This window comes from Musa acuminata, chromosome BXJ2-11 (assembly GCF_036884655.1).
Source record: "Musa acuminata AAA Group cultivar baxijiao chromosome BXJ2-11, Cavendish_Baxijiao_AAA, whole genome shotgun sequence".
Classification (NCBI taxonomy): Eukaryota; Viridiplantae; Streptophyta; class Magnoliopsida; order Zingiberales; family Musaceae; genus Musa; species Musa acuminata.
In genome coordinates, this window is record NC_088348.1 from 32,294,579 (window position 1) to 32,313,250 (window position 18,672).

At 42.3% G+C, this 18,672-nt stretch overlaps 4 protein-coding genes across 6 annotated transcripts; 1 reads left to right on the top strand and 3 right to left on the bottom strand.

Moving 5' to 3' along the window:
* Nucleotides 1-103: 103 nt before the first annotated feature.
* On the bottom strand, nucleotides 104-4,499 carry LOC135626913 (nuclear transcription factor Y subunit B-like). Its single transcript, XM_065132738.1, has 6 exons — nucleotides 4,167-4,499; nucleotides 3,824-4,090; nucleotides 3,630-3,704; nucleotides 3,480-3,533; nucleotides 724-791; nucleotides 104-310 (listed from the first exon to the last, which is right to left on the bottom strand). Exons 1-2 carry the CDS (start codon nucleotides 4,394-4,396, stop codon nucleotides 3,925-3,927), a joined length of 396 nt encoding a protein of 131 aa, XP_064988810.1. The 5' UTR covers nucleotides 4,397-4,499; the 3' UTR covers nucleotides 104-310; nucleotides 724-791; nucleotides 3,480-3,533; nucleotides 3,630-3,704; nucleotides 3,824-3,924.
* Nucleotides 4,500-4,531: 32 nt separating this feature from the next.
* LOC135626912 (PWWP domain-containing protein 5-like) lies at nucleotides 4,532-8,870 on the bottom strand. 3 transcript variants are annotated; one of them, XR_010492499.1, is made up of 4 exons: nucleotides 8,760-8,870; nucleotides 5,950-8,680; nucleotides 4,858-4,932; nucleotides 4,535-4,686 (listed from the first exon to the last, which is right to left on the bottom strand). XR_010492499.1 is itself a non-coding variant. In XM_065132737.1 (2 exons), exon 2 carries the CDS (start codon nucleotides 8,619-8,621, stop codon nucleotides 6,438-6,440), a length of 2,184 nt encoding a protein of 727 aa, XP_064988809.1. In that variant the 5' UTR covers nucleotides 8,622-8,680; nucleotides 8,760-8,870; the 3' UTR covers nucleotides 5,476-6,437. The 3 variants fall into 3 exon arrangements, 1 of the variants encoding a protein (XP_064988809.1); XR_010492498.1 differs by having other exon boundaries at nucleotides 4,532-4,932; XM_065132737.1 differs by lacking the exons at nucleotides 4,535-4,686; nucleotides 4,858-4,932 and having other exon boundaries at nucleotides 5,476-8,680.
* Nucleotides 8,871-10,274: 1,404 nt separating this feature from the next.
* Nucleotides 10,275-13,234, top strand: LOC135627415 (probable beta-1,4-xylosyltransferase GT43A). The gene is made up of 3 exons (XM_065133511.1): nucleotides 10,275-10,976; nucleotides 12,027-12,285; nucleotides 12,930-13,234. Exons 1-3 carry the CDS (start codon nucleotides 10,324-10,326, stop codon nucleotides 13,056-13,058), a joined length of 1,041 nt encoding a protein of 346 aa, XP_064989583.1. The 5' UTR covers nucleotides 10,275-10,323; the 3' UTR covers nucleotides 13,059-13,234.
* Nucleotides 13,235-14,315: 1,081 nt separating this feature from the next.
* Nucleotides 14,316-16,514, bottom strand: LOC135627439 (uncharacterized). The gene is made up of 2 exons (XM_065133540.1): nucleotides 14,999-16,514; nucleotides 14,316-14,836 (listed from the first exon to the last, which is right to left on the bottom strand). Exon 1 carries the CDS (start codon nucleotides 16,352-16,354, stop codon nucleotides 15,350-15,352), a length of 1,005 nt encoding a protein of 334 aa, XP_064989612.1. The 5' UTR covers nucleotides 16,355-16,514; the 3' UTR covers nucleotides 14,316-14,836; nucleotides 14,999-15,349.
* Nucleotides 16,515-18,672: the final 2,158 nt, after the last annotated feature.

Sequence of the window (18,672 nt, forward strand, 5' to 3'; positions counted from 1 at the left end):
ATTCATGTTATCCGTGGGTTAATGCGCGTACCACTGTTGAAAAGGAAGTAACAAAAGAAAAAGGAAAAGAAAAACCAACACAAGCATAATTGCGCAAGACAAATTAAAGAGTAATAAGGCTTTTATCTTACAAAACAACTTAAATCTGGGGACCTTACAAATGATATATATATATATATATAAGACATTTGTTGCAACAGGAAGCATTAACACCAAGTACAGACATTTGTCCCGCACTTTTGCAGACAAGAATTTTTCTCTATGCAAAAGCAGCGATGCCGAATGGTAGGAAGTGTGGAGCAACTATATCCTGACAAATAATTTGTGTCCAGTCAAACTTCAATTAATAAAGGTCACTAACTTTTATAGCACCAAGTAAAATAATGGTAGTTCACTACAAGTTTATTCATAAAGTAACAAATCTCAAACTATAAATCTAAGAAACGAATTTTAAACTGTAATAATTAGCTAAACTTTGTAAAGGAAAAAAGGACCTGCACAATCTTTTTTCTGCGGAGAAGTGTAACTTCTTTTTAAGAAGTTAAAAATATTAAAATTTAACTTTGCATGAGTACACATCTTTTTAAGAAAATATTAAAATTTAACTTTGCCATGATCTCTAGAGAAGGAAAATGAAACCAGAAACTTCATCATTTTAGTCTTATTTGCAGCATGAGTAACTCCATTCCTAAGTTAACACACAGTTTAAATCGAAAACATTACCTGCATACAGAGGCTCTCATGGAACATAAGCAGATAAATCTCCAAGTTCAGAGATCCCCATTATGGAACTACATTGTGTAATACAAAAAAAAAAAAAAATCAATTTCATTGTCTCAGGAAAAGTTTATATTTGGTGGAACATGAAAGATGCAACACAAGTTTTATCTTAAATCACCAAAACCTTCCAATTTCTAAGTATTACACATTAAAAATATTACAGCCACAATTCTCCAAATAAGTCACACATCAAAAGCATATATAATGCACATAAACTCAAGATATTGTCATACACAATTTTCTGTCAAAATTTGAGATGAAAAAGAACCACAAACACATGTACAGCATGTCCTGGTTTATGATAATTCTAATTATAATGTCATTCCTAAAGCCATGTGGTATCAATCACCTAAAAAGAGACTGATCAGAAATCCAACAGCTTGGTTATGAATCCATGGAGCAACAAAATTGAATTAACTATGTTGCAGCAGTGCTGTTTCATATCTTAGGATAAGTTGCAGATTCACTAAGAAGTTGTTTCACCATATGAAACGAGTGTTTACACATGCCACAATATGCAGGCGATTACTAACTAGGCTGTCTTTGTCCAAACTTTAGAAAACAGCAGGTTTCGTTGTATAAAAAGGAAAGACCTACATTGCATGTAATGGTTCTGGTGACGTGTGAGGACAATGAAGTCAGGCACACATTAACTTATCTCACAGGCCACTCAGTTACGATAGTTAAGGTGAAGGGCCTGAACAAGTGGTCAAGAAGGCCTCACAGAAGCTTTACGACACAGATTTAAAGAGGAAGGAATTGGATTCTATGCCAGGTGGATGAAACATCAAATTAGATTTATCTTCTCACCTTATTTAGGCCATACAGAATTAAAAGAGACCAAGGAAATCCACAACCAGAATCACATGAATAAGAATGAAATTAGCCCTCTCTAATATTTAAAAAAAACACGTACACTTGACACTGGATAACGAATGTTACTCTCTTGACATAGATCCTTTCTTATTTCTATGCTTCTAATCACCACAGAACTTCAGGATGTTTATGTAAATAAAGAAAACACATGGAACAGAGACAAGAAAGAAAGGTCCCAAGGTTTTTAAGACTGCTGTTACTTCTGATTTGACAGCGAAGGTCCTTGATTAAAGAAGATTTTGCATGGCCTTGACATGAAATAAAAGATAAATAGTACCAACTGGAGTAGATTCAATGTGGTCATCTATATTTATCGAAAAAAATCTTGTTTCGAACAAAATTCACTTGAACATATTATTGTCAGTTTATTCAAAATGGAGGACCAACAACTCAACCATTACCACACCTGAACTGAGATACTAGAGACCAAACTTTTAGAATGATCCTTGTAGCAAGTAGGATGACAATATTTATTGAAGTTTTGAGATGACTAAGGCACCCAACATACAAATCCATATTGAGGAAGAATGAAGCGACTGACTTTCATGTAAATAATTATTAGAAAAAAGTATAGCAAAAAATGAGATTTGATGCCCCTAATGCGATTGGAGATGCTGCAAATAAAGAACTCAATGGAGGGAAAAGATACATGTAGCTGGCCCAACTAGTTGGGATCCTTGGGCATATAGTACAGCTCATGATTCTTGTGTTGAAACAATTAAGCACATGAGCAATTAGACACACACCTAAACAATGACTCTGGTTATGCAAGACTACATATATCATTAGCAGTTACAAGGTAGAAAAAGAAATTATAAAGGAATATCTCCACTAGATTGTCACTCTTAACACACACATGTCCAAAATAATGCTCCCAACTTGTAAATACAAGATACTTTTGTTAGTCGATTGGTATATTTAAGCTACAATGTCTCAATCTCATCTGCAATTATTTAGCCTGGTCAACATGTAACTGCACAGTTGCAGCCTTGCAAAGAGGTAATTAGACAGAGTCCAACAAGAATGATCAACCAGTAATAGATGACTTTTTCAATTGAAAGGAAATATATATGATATTAAATTCAAAAAATCGAAGAAGCAAGATAAAAAAGGTAGTCCGGTGCAAAGACTCCAGCCAATACAGGATTTTAGAAGGATCAGTCTTGCTCCTGCAAGTGGAGAAAATGCTTCAACAAAAAGGATGGCCCAAGGGCCCCATGTATAAAACCTTTGTCAATGTGATGTTTGAAGAGGGTTAATGTATGCAGCTATACCCTTACAGGTAGAGGTTGTATTCCCATTATAAATATCCGAAAAGCAAGATACGATCACCAAATTATCAAGCAAGACTGAAACCAAGTGATATAGCCCCCAATAGTAGCCAAATCTCTAGCAAACAACAAATACACAAGTACATTCAAGTATTGCATGCTAGCATACCTAAAACTAGCAAGCATTAGTCAGTAAGTTGCTCTTCCGATCAAAAAGATCATTTATTTCCAGTGTGTGAGAAACTAACGAAAAGAAATCACTTTTTGACTCTGCCCAGTCATTGACCTCAAAATGATCATAACTTCATGTAAAATGTTCGCCCATAGTACTTGGTCACATTTAACATCCACTAACCAAGAATGGGAAATTGTCAAAGAAATTATAAAGACCTCAATGCAATCGAAGCCATTGTTGCACACAAAAAGTTCATAATGAAATATTAGTGAAGATGCCTGAAGAGTTCAAAATCTTAATATAACGAATTTTTTTAACACAGACATAAATTAAAGAGTTTTAAAAACTTTAAACAGCCACATGAATGAAGTAATGACCTGAGGATTCATGTAATCCATGCCTTGTGTATAAGAACCTTGTTGAGGAAGAGCCTACACATAACCATTCATAAATAAGTTCAAATTAGTACTACAAACAAAGCAATAATCCTTTAGAGAAGCAGAAAATTAAATCAGAAGAAAAAGTACGTGGTACTCCATTCCTGTGCTTGTTCCAGATTGTTGAGCCCCTCCTAATTCTCTCCTGACAGAGCCCTCTCCGCCCTGGGCAGACAATTGACATATCATCGGAAATAGATCTTCATGCAACATAATGAAAGATAATGCTTCCCCCTTTTCCGATCGGGAGAAGAATACTCAGGTTAAGGGAAAGAAATAATTACCTCCAACTATACCACCATATCCGCAGCAATGAAATCCATCCAACGGGCCGAGAAAGAACAACACAAAAGATTATCAGGTCAAGAATGATCTCTAAATCCACTTAGAAACGAAATGCAATCCGAAGGAAGCAGAGTACCTCTCGGTATTTCTGGAGGTATAGCTTCAGCGGCTCGATGTACTCCTCAAACCCCAACGTCGCCATCGCCCACAGCAGATCGTCCCCATTGATCGTCTTCCTCTTCTCCTTCTGGCATCTATCGCTCGCCCTACATCACCACCGACCAACACGATCAAAGGCAAGCCACCGAAATAAACGAAGGGACAAGACTCGTCCGATCTCACTCGCTGGTGACGAAGCTGATGAACTCGGAGACGCACTCCTGCATCGTCTCCTTAGCGTCCTTAGCGATCTTGGCGTTGGCGGGGAGCGCCTTCTTCATGATCCGGATGATGTTGGCGATCGGGAGGAACCGATCCTGCTCCCGTACGCCAGCCCCCGCTCGAGGGCTATGCTCGCCGCTCTCGTGGCTCCCGCCTCCGCCTCCAGGGCTCGCCGGTGGAGCCTCCGCCATCTGCAGTTAGGCCGGAACCCTAGATCCATCCCAAGAAGAAGGTCAAGGAAAGAAACCCCAAGAAGGGGAGAGGTCGGTGGTCGTGGCGGTGGTGGCGAAGAGAGGAGGTGTGCGATTATTACCTTTATTTGGTTCGTAGTTGGCGCGTGGATTTTTTTTTTTTTTGCCTTTATATTTTCCTTTTCCTGATGGGTCTCTCGCGTTCTCTGAGAGGCGGAGGGTGGAGATCGGACGCTGGAGAAGAAACGGGGAAGGAGACGCCAAGGATGTGCGATGGGAACGAGGGGTGGCTTTATAGTTGGCAGCAAGCATTGTAATGCCCGGCAATTACGGGACGAAATCCCCCAATAAAATTATTTTAAAGTCGTGCCCATAAAAATAAAATAAAAATAAATATATATATATATATATTGCTGAATAAAATAGATACATACTATCTACTGTTTCTAATAATATGTTACCAGGGGACGCTACATGCTTCGCACGCGTGGCTCTGCAGCTCCACAGACCACGTAGCTGACCAATCATTGCCGATCCTACAAATTTGAGCGTTACATACACACAAGTCAAATTGTATCTTTCACAATTTTCGGGCAAATTACATGTACTACCAAATTTGGAATTAATATTAGAATAAGAATATAAGATAAGCTTAATAAATCTATGAGCATAAGATTTTAGATGAATTAATAATAGCAAGGAATTGAATTTGGTCTGCCTTTGTCCACGCCTGAATTATCAATATCAAATATGATATCAATGAGCTTAATATTCTAAACATATTAACACTAGGAAATTACATATACTAAGCATCCAAACAAAGCATTAAAGCGCATCAGTTTCTCCAAATCTCCAACTCTATCAGAAGAGAGCTCAGTTCTAATAATATAGCAATAACAAACGGTAAATTTCTAGTACCCAAGTCATAAAAAAAAAAGGTTTTAAGAGAAAAAAAAAAAAAAAAACAATATGCACCAGGAACACAGATGAATCAAGATCCAAAGTGATCAACCTCAATTAGAAATCAACATGAAATTCCATCTTGAATAGGTCACCCACATATTAGTGACATCCATAAGAATCACGGAAACACAGCAATATTCATCGATCTATCCAAATGAAAATGAGCTCTCGGTTGCTACAGCTTCCATCAGACTTTAGTTTCTAAATTACACATATCTTCCCTACATGAAACAGCTATTCAAGAGAAGGTACTGCCACTTAAGAACTTAGTCATGACATCTTTCATGATGAAATATATCGTTAATGCATTTGTATAACTCTGAGCCATATAAATTCCACAGAACAAGTAGGACACTATGACCCCTCAAAATAACTAAAATATTAAAAAAAATTATTCTATTAGAAAGAATGACTCTGCCTAACCAACTAATCAGGGGTAATCCATATACTTCAATGTGCATGTTATCAGAGACTTGCTCCATTGTCTCCTTCACTGATACCACAGCATACGCAACAATGGAAACATAGGTAAGGAATGTGATGCCATGACCTAAGATATTTGCGTTTGGTTGAGTTTCAACAGGGAATACATCTTATTTGCAGTCGCTGAATGGTGCTACTTCGAGAAGCTTTTGATGACAACTCAATCTTAAGCTTGAAGCTAACAAGGGTGGTTCCAAAGATGTTATATTTTCCTGCACCACGTAAAGCAACTTCTGCATCACTGAGCCTCTTGAAGACAAATTGGAATGATTTTTCAAACTTTATAACTTCCGTTTCTGCTTCCCTAAGAGATCCAAAATACCCAAAAGCCTTGTTGAAATCAGCTTCGGTAGGAACATCATCTGACCCACTAAATGTCAAAGCCAACACAGTCGACATGCACTCATTAACTTCTACCTTCCAGTTATTGCACGTTATTAGGATTTGTGCCATCTAAAATCTGTCCATTCGGTTTTTCACTATCTGCTATGTGCATGTAATTAGGATTTGCAGAGTCATCCAGTAAATGCTGTCCCTCTTCTGATATAGAATTCAAGGCAAGGTGAGGTGCCAATTCATCTACAGGCTGCTACTTCTATTGCAGCTTCCCCTGTAATTCAACTTCTCTTTTTTGCTCGGTTGATACCACTTCTTCCCCTTCAGTAACGACGACATCAGACCAATGTGATTCCTGTACATGGTCGGATACCGTTTCCAAAGAGGCTGACTTGATATCTGTGGATTTTCTTGTGCCCCTCTTACCTGAACTACAAAAGACTCGGCTTCTAAACTCAGTGAAGAAACTGAACATTACAGGTAGAGAATTGTACTCCTCAGTCGGATCGCATGCGGCTACAGAGAGCTCGGCAAGCATCTCGCCTGAAGAGGAATAGTCCCTTGGGACACTTTTGATTCCTCTTCGAGTCTTTTTTTGTTTAGAAGCATCACCAAAATCATCTTTTCTACCACTTGCTTTAGTTGAGCTTTTTGTTAATGCATTACCATTAGACTTAAGCATGGGGGGTGACCCTGTCATCTGTCCTGCCACTTGATGCATGCATTCTCCAACCTTCAACTGTTTTCCATGTCTGGAAGTCTGTGACTTGGTTCCCAGATCCACTAAAGAGTCAAGCTTTTTCTTCTTGCCCTTCCCTGAATCAGCGGGATCAAAATTGGCACCCTTATCATTTTTGTGTGAAGAAGCATTTCCTCCATATCTAGTGTTCTTATCCACATCATGATGATCATTGTTCTTTTCCAAGAGCTCAGATAAGCTTTTCTTTTTCCTACCATGCTCAAAGATGTGTTTCTCCTTTCCATGTGAACTTCCTCTAACTCTTGATTTTCTTTTGCCCGAAACAGCATCTGAAGAAGTTGGAGTTGAGGGATCACCGATGTCTTCACCAGATATCCTTTCCATGGATGGTGAGCCCTCGATATCGTTCTCCAGTTCTTCAACAAGAACAAATACAGGAAGCTCAGCATATCCCATTGAGTGATAAAAGGCCTTCAACTGAGACTTGACTACCACAAACTCCAATTTATCAACCCCACCATGTGGGAACTGTGCTAATGTTTGGATATAGTCAACAAGTCTAAGAGGCTCAAAAGAGGTTGCAATACAACACCTGTCAACAGTGGAGCCACATGTTCCTTCCTGAATCCCAGCATTCTCAATCTTTTGATCCTCGAGGCTAGCATAAATTTCATCCATAAAACAATAGCATGTCATTCCCATCTCGACACGCCTTGATACCTCTTGAAGTGCAGCACTCACAGCAGTTACAAATGCATTCGAACTGCTCTGATTCTCCATTTGTGAAAAGTATGTCCCAAAATGCTTCAATCGTGACTCATCACACCAAGCAAATGTCTTGTCTCCAAAAAATGCAACCAGATGATGATCTTTCTTCTGAATGTTCGACGCCATTTTGGATGCATCACAAGGATAAAAAATCTGACCAGGACACCAAGGATGGCTCCTCACTTTACCCCACACCAAATCAGAACCGGCAAACACAGCCTTCTTCTCATCTTGGAAGGGAAAGAGGCAACCAGCATGTTCAATAAGTTCGACAATGGAAGGCCGAGGCCTCCCTCTCTTTCTCCTTCCCTTGGATTTCTGGTCACTGAGTGGCACATCTTGATCCCCACAGCTTCCTGTCACTGCACTAGCATTGAGATCAACCACCGGACTAATAGCATCTCCTTTATCTATTGATTTCTGAGGCCTTCCCCTCTTCTTACTTGCCGCCATCTCTTCTTCACCGACCTTCACATCTTCGTCTCCAGGACTGCTCGTCTCCATGCCAACATCCGTAACGACAATATTATCCACCAGCTTTACATCAGCTACAACAGCGTCTGCATGCCGAATTCCAGCTTCCACATCAACCTTCACCTCATCCACATCAGCCATAGCACCATCTCCTTTACCTTCTGCGTCCTTCTTATCGACAATATTAGTTTCCCCACCAGGTGTGCCAGCCTCGGTGACGACCTTCACACTGCCAGCATCAATTAACCCTCCTCCAACAACTTCGATCGATTCTCCGCGATCTGCATCCACCGCATTCAATTGCTGTCCAATAACGTCTGCATCGCCTACCACCGCAGCATCTTCCATCGCCCCACCGTCCGACACGCATTCGACTCTCAACGCGTCCGAACCCAAATCCACTGCATCGGTTAGGGTCTCCGTCTGCTCGCTGGCGATCGCGACGCAATTGAGGTCGAGGCTACCGCGTCCGGCCTCGCCCTCGGAGGGATTCGAATCCATATGGACAGGAAAAGCGAAAACCCTAGAAAAAAATCCGCAATCCCCTAAATTCCACAAACCTGGAGAAGAAGAAAGATAAATCACGATCAATTCGAGAACAGAAGAACCACCGACGGGGGGATTCGGTCTTTGATTTACCTCGGGATTGGTTTCGCCGCCCCAAACGAGAGGAACGGGGGATTAGTCGGGACGACGAGAGACCCGAGGAGGCCGGACGAGAATGGGCCGAAGACAGGTCGGTTCACGGTTCGTTGCAGTTACCGCGCTGACGAGTGGCTTCTTGTAGAGCACAGGTGGGTCGTGGCGGGTGACGTCACTGGGTATCGTCACCGCCCGTGGTGGTAATCCTCGTTCAAACTTGTCCCGATCGCCGCCAAAACCAGCGCTTTAAATTTCGCGCATCCGAGTGCGTACGTGGGGATTCCATTGTTGCATGACGTGTAGTTCGCAAGTGCCAATCGGGTCGGATCCACATATGATCCAAACCGATAAGATCAAGACTCGATACCTGACAGTTCGGGTCGGATTCTAACGATTCATGGTGACGTCTAAGAAGAAACATAGAAGCTTGGCTGGTCAACCATGCCATCTGTGTTTTAGGCAAGAAGGAGAGACATGATTAGGATGTGGATGAAGGCAGCTGGCATGACAATGACCATGGCATCCCCATGGTTTGACCTATAGACATTATTCTACTTGGGGCTTAACAACACCATGGTCAAACATATCCATCGAATCGAATCATCCTAATTGACCATGGTCAAAATCAATTGGAGTGCTGTCATCACATGTCGATCCAATACAAGTCTTTCCTAATCCTTCTTACTATCATTGAAAGTGTGTTTGCTAAATCATTTTGAATATTAAACAAAATTGTGTGTATGCCTACTTGTTGACTATTTTATTGTGATTAGTCAATAAAACTCGAATTTGGATAGGAAAGGAGGGAATGACCAAACAGTTTGACTAGATGAACTCCACCTAAAATTTTGATCCTGCAATTCCTGTTAACGGTAGATGACAAAGGAATGGTCCCATTGTGATTACTCTCTCTCTCTCTCGTTCTAAACAGTAGAGAAGCATTTTTAATCTATAGACTTACGTAATCAAATAGGAATTGACTTCCTCGCAAGAATGCTCGGTGATTAGGCACACTTAGTCAGCATCGAGACATCAAGAAATATTAGGCAGTCACCCATTTGAATGCATCCCAAAGTCAACGCATCAAACGGAGAGGAAATATTGGGTAAGAGACTTTTGTCATATTCCTTAGAATATTCTTCTAATCATGTTAGATTAATATAATCATTCAAATATTATTTTATTCTTCTAATCCGTTATTTTTTAAACTCATATGCTTTATTTTGAAACGGATAAAATCATATGGTACGTCAAACGTGAGCCTACAGGACGCATCAATGACCGATTGATCATTTAGCTATGAACCCTTGATTCCTCTAAATGATTCTCTCTATAGCTATATATATATATATATATATATATATATATATATATATATATATATATATATATATATATATATATATATATATATATATAATTTTAGATCTCCCCAGTAATTCTATATCGACATATTATATATATATATATATATATATATATATATGTATAGAATTATAGTTCGTATTGTTTTGGCTTCGGTACAATTGCATTCTCCAAGTCGTCTGCAACGGGGTGGGAGATGGGATCGGTGGATCGACCCAAGAAGAGGGGTCGCCTGTGGAAGAAGGCGGTCGTGCACTTCGCTCTCTGCTTCGTGATGGGCTTCTTCAGCGGCTTCGCGCCGCGCAGTACCGCCATCCTCTTCTCCGGCCGCCACGCCGAGCACCGCGTCCCCGCCGCACGCACCAAGTCCGTGGAGCGCCTCGTCGTCAACAGCACGGTCGAGATCCCGGGGTCTTCTTCTGGCCGGGGACAGGGCAGCCACGACGAACCTCCTCCGCCCCTGGAGGTGGCGGGGGCGCGCGAGCCGCAGTCGCCGTCGCAGCGGCTGCTGATCGTCGTGACGACGACCCGGGCCGGTGACCGGCTCCAGGGCGCGCTCTTGCGGCGGCTGGCGCACACCCTGCGCCTGGTCCCCCCGCCTTTGCTGTGGATTGTTGTCCAGGACCACGCCGACGCCCTCGCCACCGCCGCGATGCTACGGACCACTGGCGTGATGTACAGGCACCTGACCTTCAAGGAGAACTTTACCGACCCGGTGGTGGAGGCCGATCACCAGCGCAACGTTGCCCTCAGCCACGTTGAGTACCACCGACTGTCTGGGATCGTGCACTTCGCCGGCGCATCTAACGTCTACGATCTCCAATTCTTCGACGAGATCAGGGAGATCGAGTATGACCCTTTTTTCCCTTTCCCTTCTTCCTCTTTTGGTTATCTCATCCATTATAGTCTGACCTAATTAGCTGCAGGGGAGTAGTTTACATCACAATGGAACCTAACTCGATTAGTAGTAAGGAAAACTAAATGACGGAATTAGTACAAATTTCTCCTGCATCGAAAGAGAAGTTTCTGTCTTCATCAATTATACCGAAGAAAAAGAAAACAAGTTTGTTTCTTTCTACTGCTGATCATCGAGAGAACTTTGCACTTTAGCTCAAATATCTCATGCTCACAATCTTTTCCTTTTCATGATGACAAGGGGATCAAGTGTGATGATATCATCATCATCGAATCCTTCTTCTAATTTGTGCTTTTTCTCCTAGGAATTCTGCTTCGTATCCCAAATTAAAACAAGGGGATATGCTCCTTCATCGATGAGATAACCCTTGACGTCTTTCACATGCTCCTTCATTGATCCATAGAAACAGAACATGATTTTGCATGCATTCCTGCCCTGTCGACTACAAAAAAAAGGTAGTATCGAGTCTTCATCCATTGAAGAATACAATCTTAGTCCATGTTGACACCTCTTAGTTTGGAATTTCATTTGAGCTTGAGATCCAATATGTGGAATGACGAGTTCCACGAATTCCAATTCCAGGAAATCATTTCTGTGACTAGATTTGCATGTCCGAACAAATCTGTATGGATTTGCAATTCCATCTCCTGGTCTTACAAAGTATAAGAGCAACAAGATTTCCTCTTTCTTTCTGAGTCCTAAATTCATTTCATGTCTGATTGTCTTTCGAATGTCAAAATTGGATTCTGAAATCTGATTCTACTGATTTGACATGAAGAATCTCAATGGAATTCCTCTGTGGAATTGGTTCCGATATTCTAGCTTTTAGTTCAGCATGTTTAATGTTATAGCTTTCAATATTCTTCACCGGTAAAATTCCAAATTGTTTTACCATTGTTTCATTGACACATTCCTTCTGTGTCCCTCTCCCTCTAAAGCCATAATATAATTAGTTTCTAATTCCTTGTAAGTCAAAATTTCAGGTCATTCGGGACATGGCCAGTAGCAGTGGTATCAACAAACAAGAAGAGAGTGGTGGTGGATGGTCCAATTTGTCATTCATCGAAGGTCAAAGGGTGGATCTCGAAGGACTTGAGCAATGACAAAAGGTTGCTGGTAACTAGCACAGACATGAATCCCAAACCTCCAAAGATTAATATTTCAGGCTTTGCATTCAATAGCTCGATGCTATGGGATCCTGAGAGGTGGGATCGCCCTACCTCATTGCCCGACACATCCCAGGTTAGTCTCTAGCATGATCTCATAAAATTCACAGATCATTATCGTCAGAAGAAGCTCCTAAATTAGTTTTGTGCTTCCTAATTGGTTGGTTAAATTTCTTATTTGTCCATTTATCTACCAAAAGCACCTAAGATGGAACATTGTGTTATCGGATACAAGAACTCTGCTTTACCCTGGCTTTATGTTCAAATAGCAGGTTTAGATGTTCTTTCCTGCTTTGGTATCTGTTGAATAAGTTAGTGACTAATGACACCATGTCTGTAACTCCATGCATCACTTGTATCTCTTTCATTCATCTTATATTGACTTCTGTTGTCCCATTTTGGCACATAACTGACACATGTATTAGATTCTTTTCAGCAGTAAATCACACATTAGTCCTCTAATATCTGAAAGGTTATCAAATGTCAACTGCCTAATTGACAGCAACCTTTCTCAATCATTAGCCCGAGAAAAATGGTTAACAAAAATTTTACCCTTTCTTTGAATATGAACAAGTCTGGCATAAGAGGCCTCTGATTAGGACCAGCAACATGGCTTTTGTCTCACTTGATGGTGGCCAATCCACTCAAAAAATTCTCACACCTACTACTACACTTGTCTCTGCAGCTTATCACTTACTTCTTTGGTGATTAAAATTTCAGGATTCAATCAAGTTTGTCCATGAAGTCATCCTAGAAGATGAGACCAAGTTGAAGGGCATTCCTGCTGACTGTTCTAAGATCATGGTGTGGCACATGACCAGAGGAACTCCTCGGCCCATACACCATTAGGATCAAAGACCAAAGGTAGGTAAGGTGAGAAACCCAAAAGGTGGGGTTGTGTAAATTAGGAGATGAATTGTTGTTAGTTGTGATATTAGTAACTTTTTCTTTTGGGGAAGGCTAATTGGGCACCTCCCCAGCAATATTAATTATCATTACTTGTTGGTATTGTTTCACTTGGTTAATGCAAAGCTTGCACTTGTCGGCAACTCAACTTCCGAGATAAAGAATTCAAAGCTGAGAGAGAGATCATTCGGTCTCTGTTGCTGTGCGTCATGACTTGGGACATGAATCAAGTCGCGACCGGCTCATGTGGCGCGTGCGGCAGACAACTCAGCTCGCACGGCGTGCACGACTCAATCTACGGGAACCCCGATACGATCATCGTAGAGGTAATATTTTAATGGGAGGAGTTGTGCGCGTCACGAATCAAGTCGTGATCACCACTTAACTCGTTGTAGTGTTTGGCAAAACAAAAGAAAAAATGAATAAATATTTTTATATTTAATAGCCTAAGAGCTCGGATTATACAAAATGCACAAAAACAGAAAAGAATATAGGCAATTTTCCTAAAATTTATCAGAATTTTTGGGTTTTTATCTAAAAACACCCCTTCGATTTTTTTTTTCTGTTGAAAGTGCTCTTAAATCCAAATATCTCCGAACAACCCTTTCTCTTCTCACTCCAAACTTTTTTAAAGAATTTGTCCTAATTAATTTGACTTCATATTTTATATTTATATTTAATAAATAATATTTAATGATATCTTGCAAAAAAAGTTAATTAGTACTTGGGTCTATTGCGATTTTTGCACTTTCAAAATCTACATCGAAATCATTATATTTATGAAAGTGAAACAATTCATCTTATTTTTCAATTATTACTATATTAAACTTGATATAACATATTCTAACATCGGTCCCACGGACAAGACGGTTGCCATGGTGGACTTAGCATGTTATTCCGAAGCTAAGGTGGTGCGTGAAGCCATCTCAACATCCTGATATTGAATAAGATAGCCACTTACCATCTAAACTCCCAACACACAATAACGAGTACAGAACCCACCCCCGAGAATAGTGCTAGGGGTAAGCCTATAAACATTTACGTACGGAGATCCCGACGACCATTAACACCTACGTCCATCAACACACGGGTACGGAAGTCATCCCTAAGAACAACATAGGGGATTGGGACTTTAAACATTTACGTATAGAGATACCAGCAATCGTTAACACCTATGTACATTAACACATAACAACGGGTACAAAAGCTACCCCCGTGAACAATGCTGAGAGAGGTGGATACACACAATCACACCCCAACTCTATGCAGCAGAGCCTTTTTTAACTTAAATGTCGGAGGGATAAAGTCGAGGATCCTTCTTCCGATTTCGATCTGTGTGCAAGCACCCAACAAACAACCAAAGAAGATATATTCGACCTTCGTAAGAAAGAATAAGACCTATGCCCCCTCGATCAAATCTTGGGTTAACGTGCTCCAACTCAAAGATTGTGCTGATGATCTTGCGCCCTTGGGACATACCTATGTTTGCTGACACCTTGGCCACAGCCTAAAAAGGTTCAAAACAAAGCTGACATTGAGACGTTGAAACCTAGCGTGAACCTTCCTTTCCGTGTGATTGTGTGCTTTGAGGATGATGCCTTTATTCGTAGATACATGAATAATGAAGCCCAAGTCCGCTTAGCTGACGATATCCGCTTAGATGGCCTTACGTCATCTTCCCACAAGGGAAGCCTTCGCCGCATTGTCTTCCTTTCCTCGTGCTGTCACAAGAGATCAAATCAGGTAGGACACGGCCATGGCCACACTCAACCTATGCTTCTCTGCCCACGCTGGTCTACCGGCGTCGAGGCGAGAGTCGGTGATAAGAATATAAGATTGCAATGTCACAGGAGAAGACTCGCCTGATGACAGACGACACTGACCTTCTTAGTTTACTCCTTTTGAGGAGTACGGCGACGCGTAGCTTCTTCTTTCCGTAGCCACATGGTTGTCTCTTCTTCTTCTTCCATCCCTAAAAGTGATGCGAACACACTATGGATTCCCTTTCCCTCGATTTCCACTTCCCTCGGTCAGCCGAAAGAAAGCAAAAGCTTTCCTCTCAAGTATCTATGTGAGCACAAGCCACATCAACATCAAATTCATGGTCTCAAGAGTCTTTAAGATTCGCGCCCAGGGTGGTTACAGATCAGTGAAGGCCTTGGAGTCTTTATGATTCGCGCCCTGGGTTACAGGTCAGTGAAGGCCTTGGAGTCTTTAAGATTCGCGCGCCAGGATTACGCGTCGGCGAGGGAGCCCCGCTCCTCGGGAGAGGGGCTCGGGCGACGACGCCGGCCGCCGCTGCTGTTGCTGCTGGTCCAGAAGCAGTACGACGCTTCCGGGAGCGTTAGCTTCGCCGACGTCCGCCGAGCGGGCTCCGACTTGCTCCTCGGCAGCACCAGCGGCCGCTGCGACTCGGATCCCCTCGCTTCGACGTCGTCTTCCGCGTCCCCCTCTTCCTGCTGTTGCTGCTCCTCGCCTCGGCCACTCGCTTCCGTGGCCTCCTCCTGCTGCTCCGCTGCGGGAGGTTCCGGGGCCGGAAGGGGGGGCCCCGCGAATCGAGCGGTGGCGAGTGAGGACGCCCGGTTGTGCGGGGCGGATCGGCATCGCATCAGTAGGAGTGCGTTCTTTGGCGGTACGAATACCCTGGTCTCCTCCTGCTCGGGCGCAGCTGTCTCCTCCACGTCCTCAACCACTTCTCGATCCGGCGTCGCTTTCCCATCTCCGACGAACTCCGTTGGTGGTGGCTGCCTGACCGGTTCGGGGTTCCGCTGCTTGTACGCCCAACTCCCGCCGGTTCGGATACGAGCCCATCCTCGCCACAGCGACCGTCGGCCTCCCCCGCCGCTTTTACCCCCCGTGGGCCTCTTCCGGACGGCGAACAGGCTGCAGAGAAGAGCCCCATGGAAGCATCGGCACGGCATCAGAGACGACTTGCTTCTCGCCTTCTTGCACTTGGGCGTCTTCGGCTTGGCCGACCTCTTGCTCCGAATCCGGACTTGACCGATGCAGGTGACCTTGGGCGACGAGGGCTCCCCATCCTCCGCGGCCGTAGCCGCCGCCGAGGACGAGCGGCCGAGGCTCCCGCTGCGGGACACGAACATGGGGCTGGACCGGGCGGCGGAGGCGGAGCGGCCGCGGCTCCGGCTACCGCTGGCCTTGCGGGAGAGCAGGCCGGGCGGCGCCGGGAGCTTCTCCCTCCCTGGGCTGGATGAGACGATGACGCCTCCGGGCTTCATCATCCCCGGAGAGACGAGTAGCGAGGGTAGCTCGAGGGCGAGTTGTCGACCGACAGGGTTGGGGAAGGCAGCGATGGGGTGGTGGCGTGTAGCGTGTACGAGCTTTAAGGTCAGTGCTTGCTGAACTGTTAGCTGTACCAGCTGCCCTCTCGCTTTCTCTCTCTCTCACGGCTCGCGGTAGAGGAAGAATACTAACCACACGCGAGCGTGAGAGCTTTAAGGATAGTGCCATAACGAGAGGCAGAGTAGGTGCACGAGTGGGTGGCTCAACTTGGGGTTATTCTATTCCGAAGGACCCTTTTCTCCATAGTTGATTATATTTACCATTAAGTGTTTTCTGATGGTCAATAAATTAGCACTTTAAGCATCTAATGTCGAGGTTACAATCTATAATTACTACCATCGGATCTAACACGAAGTTGGCCGAGTCATGGATTACATAATGTATATGTTATTTTAGGAATATTGGGAGGGGAGAAGAGTTATCTATCAACAATCGTAAAATTGATATAAAATTAATATAGTTCGACACTCTTTGCTTATATCGATGAAAAAAAATTAAATTAAATTTTCTATCATGTAAAATTAATTTTAAATACTCACCTCGAAGGTGATGGTTTTCGGGTTCGGAATTTTCCGTGACAACTTCGCAGTCAGCCACGTGGGGCTTGAAGCGAAGTTTTCGGATTATGGTCGCAATAGTAATTTCGAAATCGTTCAAGAAAGTTACGACGATTTCAGTGAGACGAGGGGCTTCGCCCATTCCATTACTGCTTCGCAGCCAGCCACGTGGGGCTTGGAGCGAGGTTTCCGGATTGGGGTCGTTGACTGCAAAGCGATCACGAAAAATTTCGGGCCCAAAAACCATTGCCTTGGAGGTCGATAGTTTCAACGCGACGTAGTCAGGCTGGCAACATGCGTGACCCATGCAAGAGGCTCTATCCATCTTATCGCTAATCGCGACATGCAAGTAGGCAACGAGGACGCACTCAACACGGGTGCCATCAAACCAATGCTAAAGCACCTCAAGACTTAAACATAAATCTTAAATATATATATTTTTATATTTTCTCTCACACTGTGCACTTAAAACATTTTCTCTATTTTCTTTGCTCTTTAACGAAACTTAGATACTTAGAGGTATTTATAGTAATAATTTTTAATTAATTAATGATTTATCTTTCCACTTGAATCCCTAATCTTAAACCCAGTTTTTCCCCCAAAAAAAATTGAATCAAAGCTTATCCAAATAGTTTGAATCATCTTAAAGCTTCAAAAAAATAATTATCAATAAATACTAGATTTATTTTATATCGAGATCGAGATCGAGAGAGAGAGAGAGAGGTGATTGTGGAGGTATAATTTATATTCCGTACTCCATTAGCAACTTGGAAGTGGAACTGTTGATCAACATTGCTTGCTTCCCAAAAGTGGCTTTTTGGTGTGGTAGCCAATGCTACTTTATAGTTTTGGGTCTCTCTTTGACCTCCAGTTTGGACTAACATTCTTTGAGCTCCATGTCTATATTATTCATGTCCTGCCTTGCTCTGTGCAAACATTTCCTTTTGTCTATGTTTTGTCCCACTGCCACTGACGTGCTCAAACTTTTCATTTAAATTCATCGCTCGGAGAGGGGATGAATCACTATGCATTCAGATTTTGTTCTTGCTGGATGAATCATTGATCAATCATGAATGATAAAAGATCATGATTTTGATAAATATAAAATGATAATTTTGTTTGTATACTCTAATCCTCGATCAATCTATAATTTTAAAAAATAATCATGAATACATAATTTAAATTTAGTATATAATTAAGAATTTTTTTTTTCAAAATCTTTATAGATTATTTTTTTCAAAAAATAATCTGGCATTGCACCAAAAACACAGACCCATGACTCCTCCTTCTCAATCTCCTAGTGTGACTCATCTAAAGCATATTTACTTCACCTTGCTAATCTAATCAACTTCCTCTAGTGATCGATCAACTTCTTCGACAATCCTTTATCATTGTGCAATTATGCTTGGTGGGAATTTCCTATGCTCTTATCTACTACTCAACATCTTTACCAATATCCCCGTTCCTTTCTCATAAAAAATTGAACTACTCAACATCATGGGCATTCCCTATGATAATATCGGTGCCAAATACTTATGCACCAACTCGGTATTCTACTCACTCATAAAATGCATTTTCATCGATTTCCACTTTGTCAGAGATCAAGTTATTAGACATTAACTACATATTTCTCACATCTATACTTCTGACCAACTAACAGACTCATTCACAAAGCTTCTTGCCCGTAGGATATTTCAGTC

What these genes read in the sequence shown, in the direction of transcription:
- LOC135626912 (XM_065132737.1), bottom strand. Translation starts at nt 8,621, where the DNA reads ATGGATTCGAATCCCTCCGAGGGCGAGGCCGGACGCGGTAGCCTCGAC.
- LOC135626913 (XM_065132738.1), bottom strand. Translation starts at nt 4,396, where the DNA reads ATGGCGGAGGCTCCACCGGCGAGCCCTGGAGGCGGAGGCGGGAGCCAC. An exon ending in ATCAGCTTCGTCACCAGCGA is followed by an intron (nt 4,091 to 4,166) that starts GTGAGATCGGAC and finishes GTGGTGATGTAG; the next exon opens with GGCGAGCGATAGATGCCAGA.
- LOC135627415 (XM_065133511.1), top strand. Translation starts at nt 10,324, where the DNA reads ATGGGATCGGTGGATCGACCCAAGAAGAGGGGTCGCCTGTGGAAGAAG. An exon ending in GACGAGATCAGGGAGATCGA is followed by an intron (nt 10,977 to 12,026) that starts GTATGACCCTTT and finishes TCAAAATTTCAG; the next exon opens with GTCATTCGGGACATGGCCAG. An exon ending in CATTGCCCGACACATCCCAG is followed by an intron (nt 12,286 to 12,929) that starts GTTAGTCTCTAG and finishes TTAAAATTTCAG; the next exon opens with GATTCAATCAAGTTTGTCCA.
- LOC135627439 (XM_065133540.1), bottom strand. Translation starts at nt 16,354, where the DNA reads ATGATGAAGCCCGGAGGCGTCATCGTCTCATCCAGCCCAGGGAGGGAG.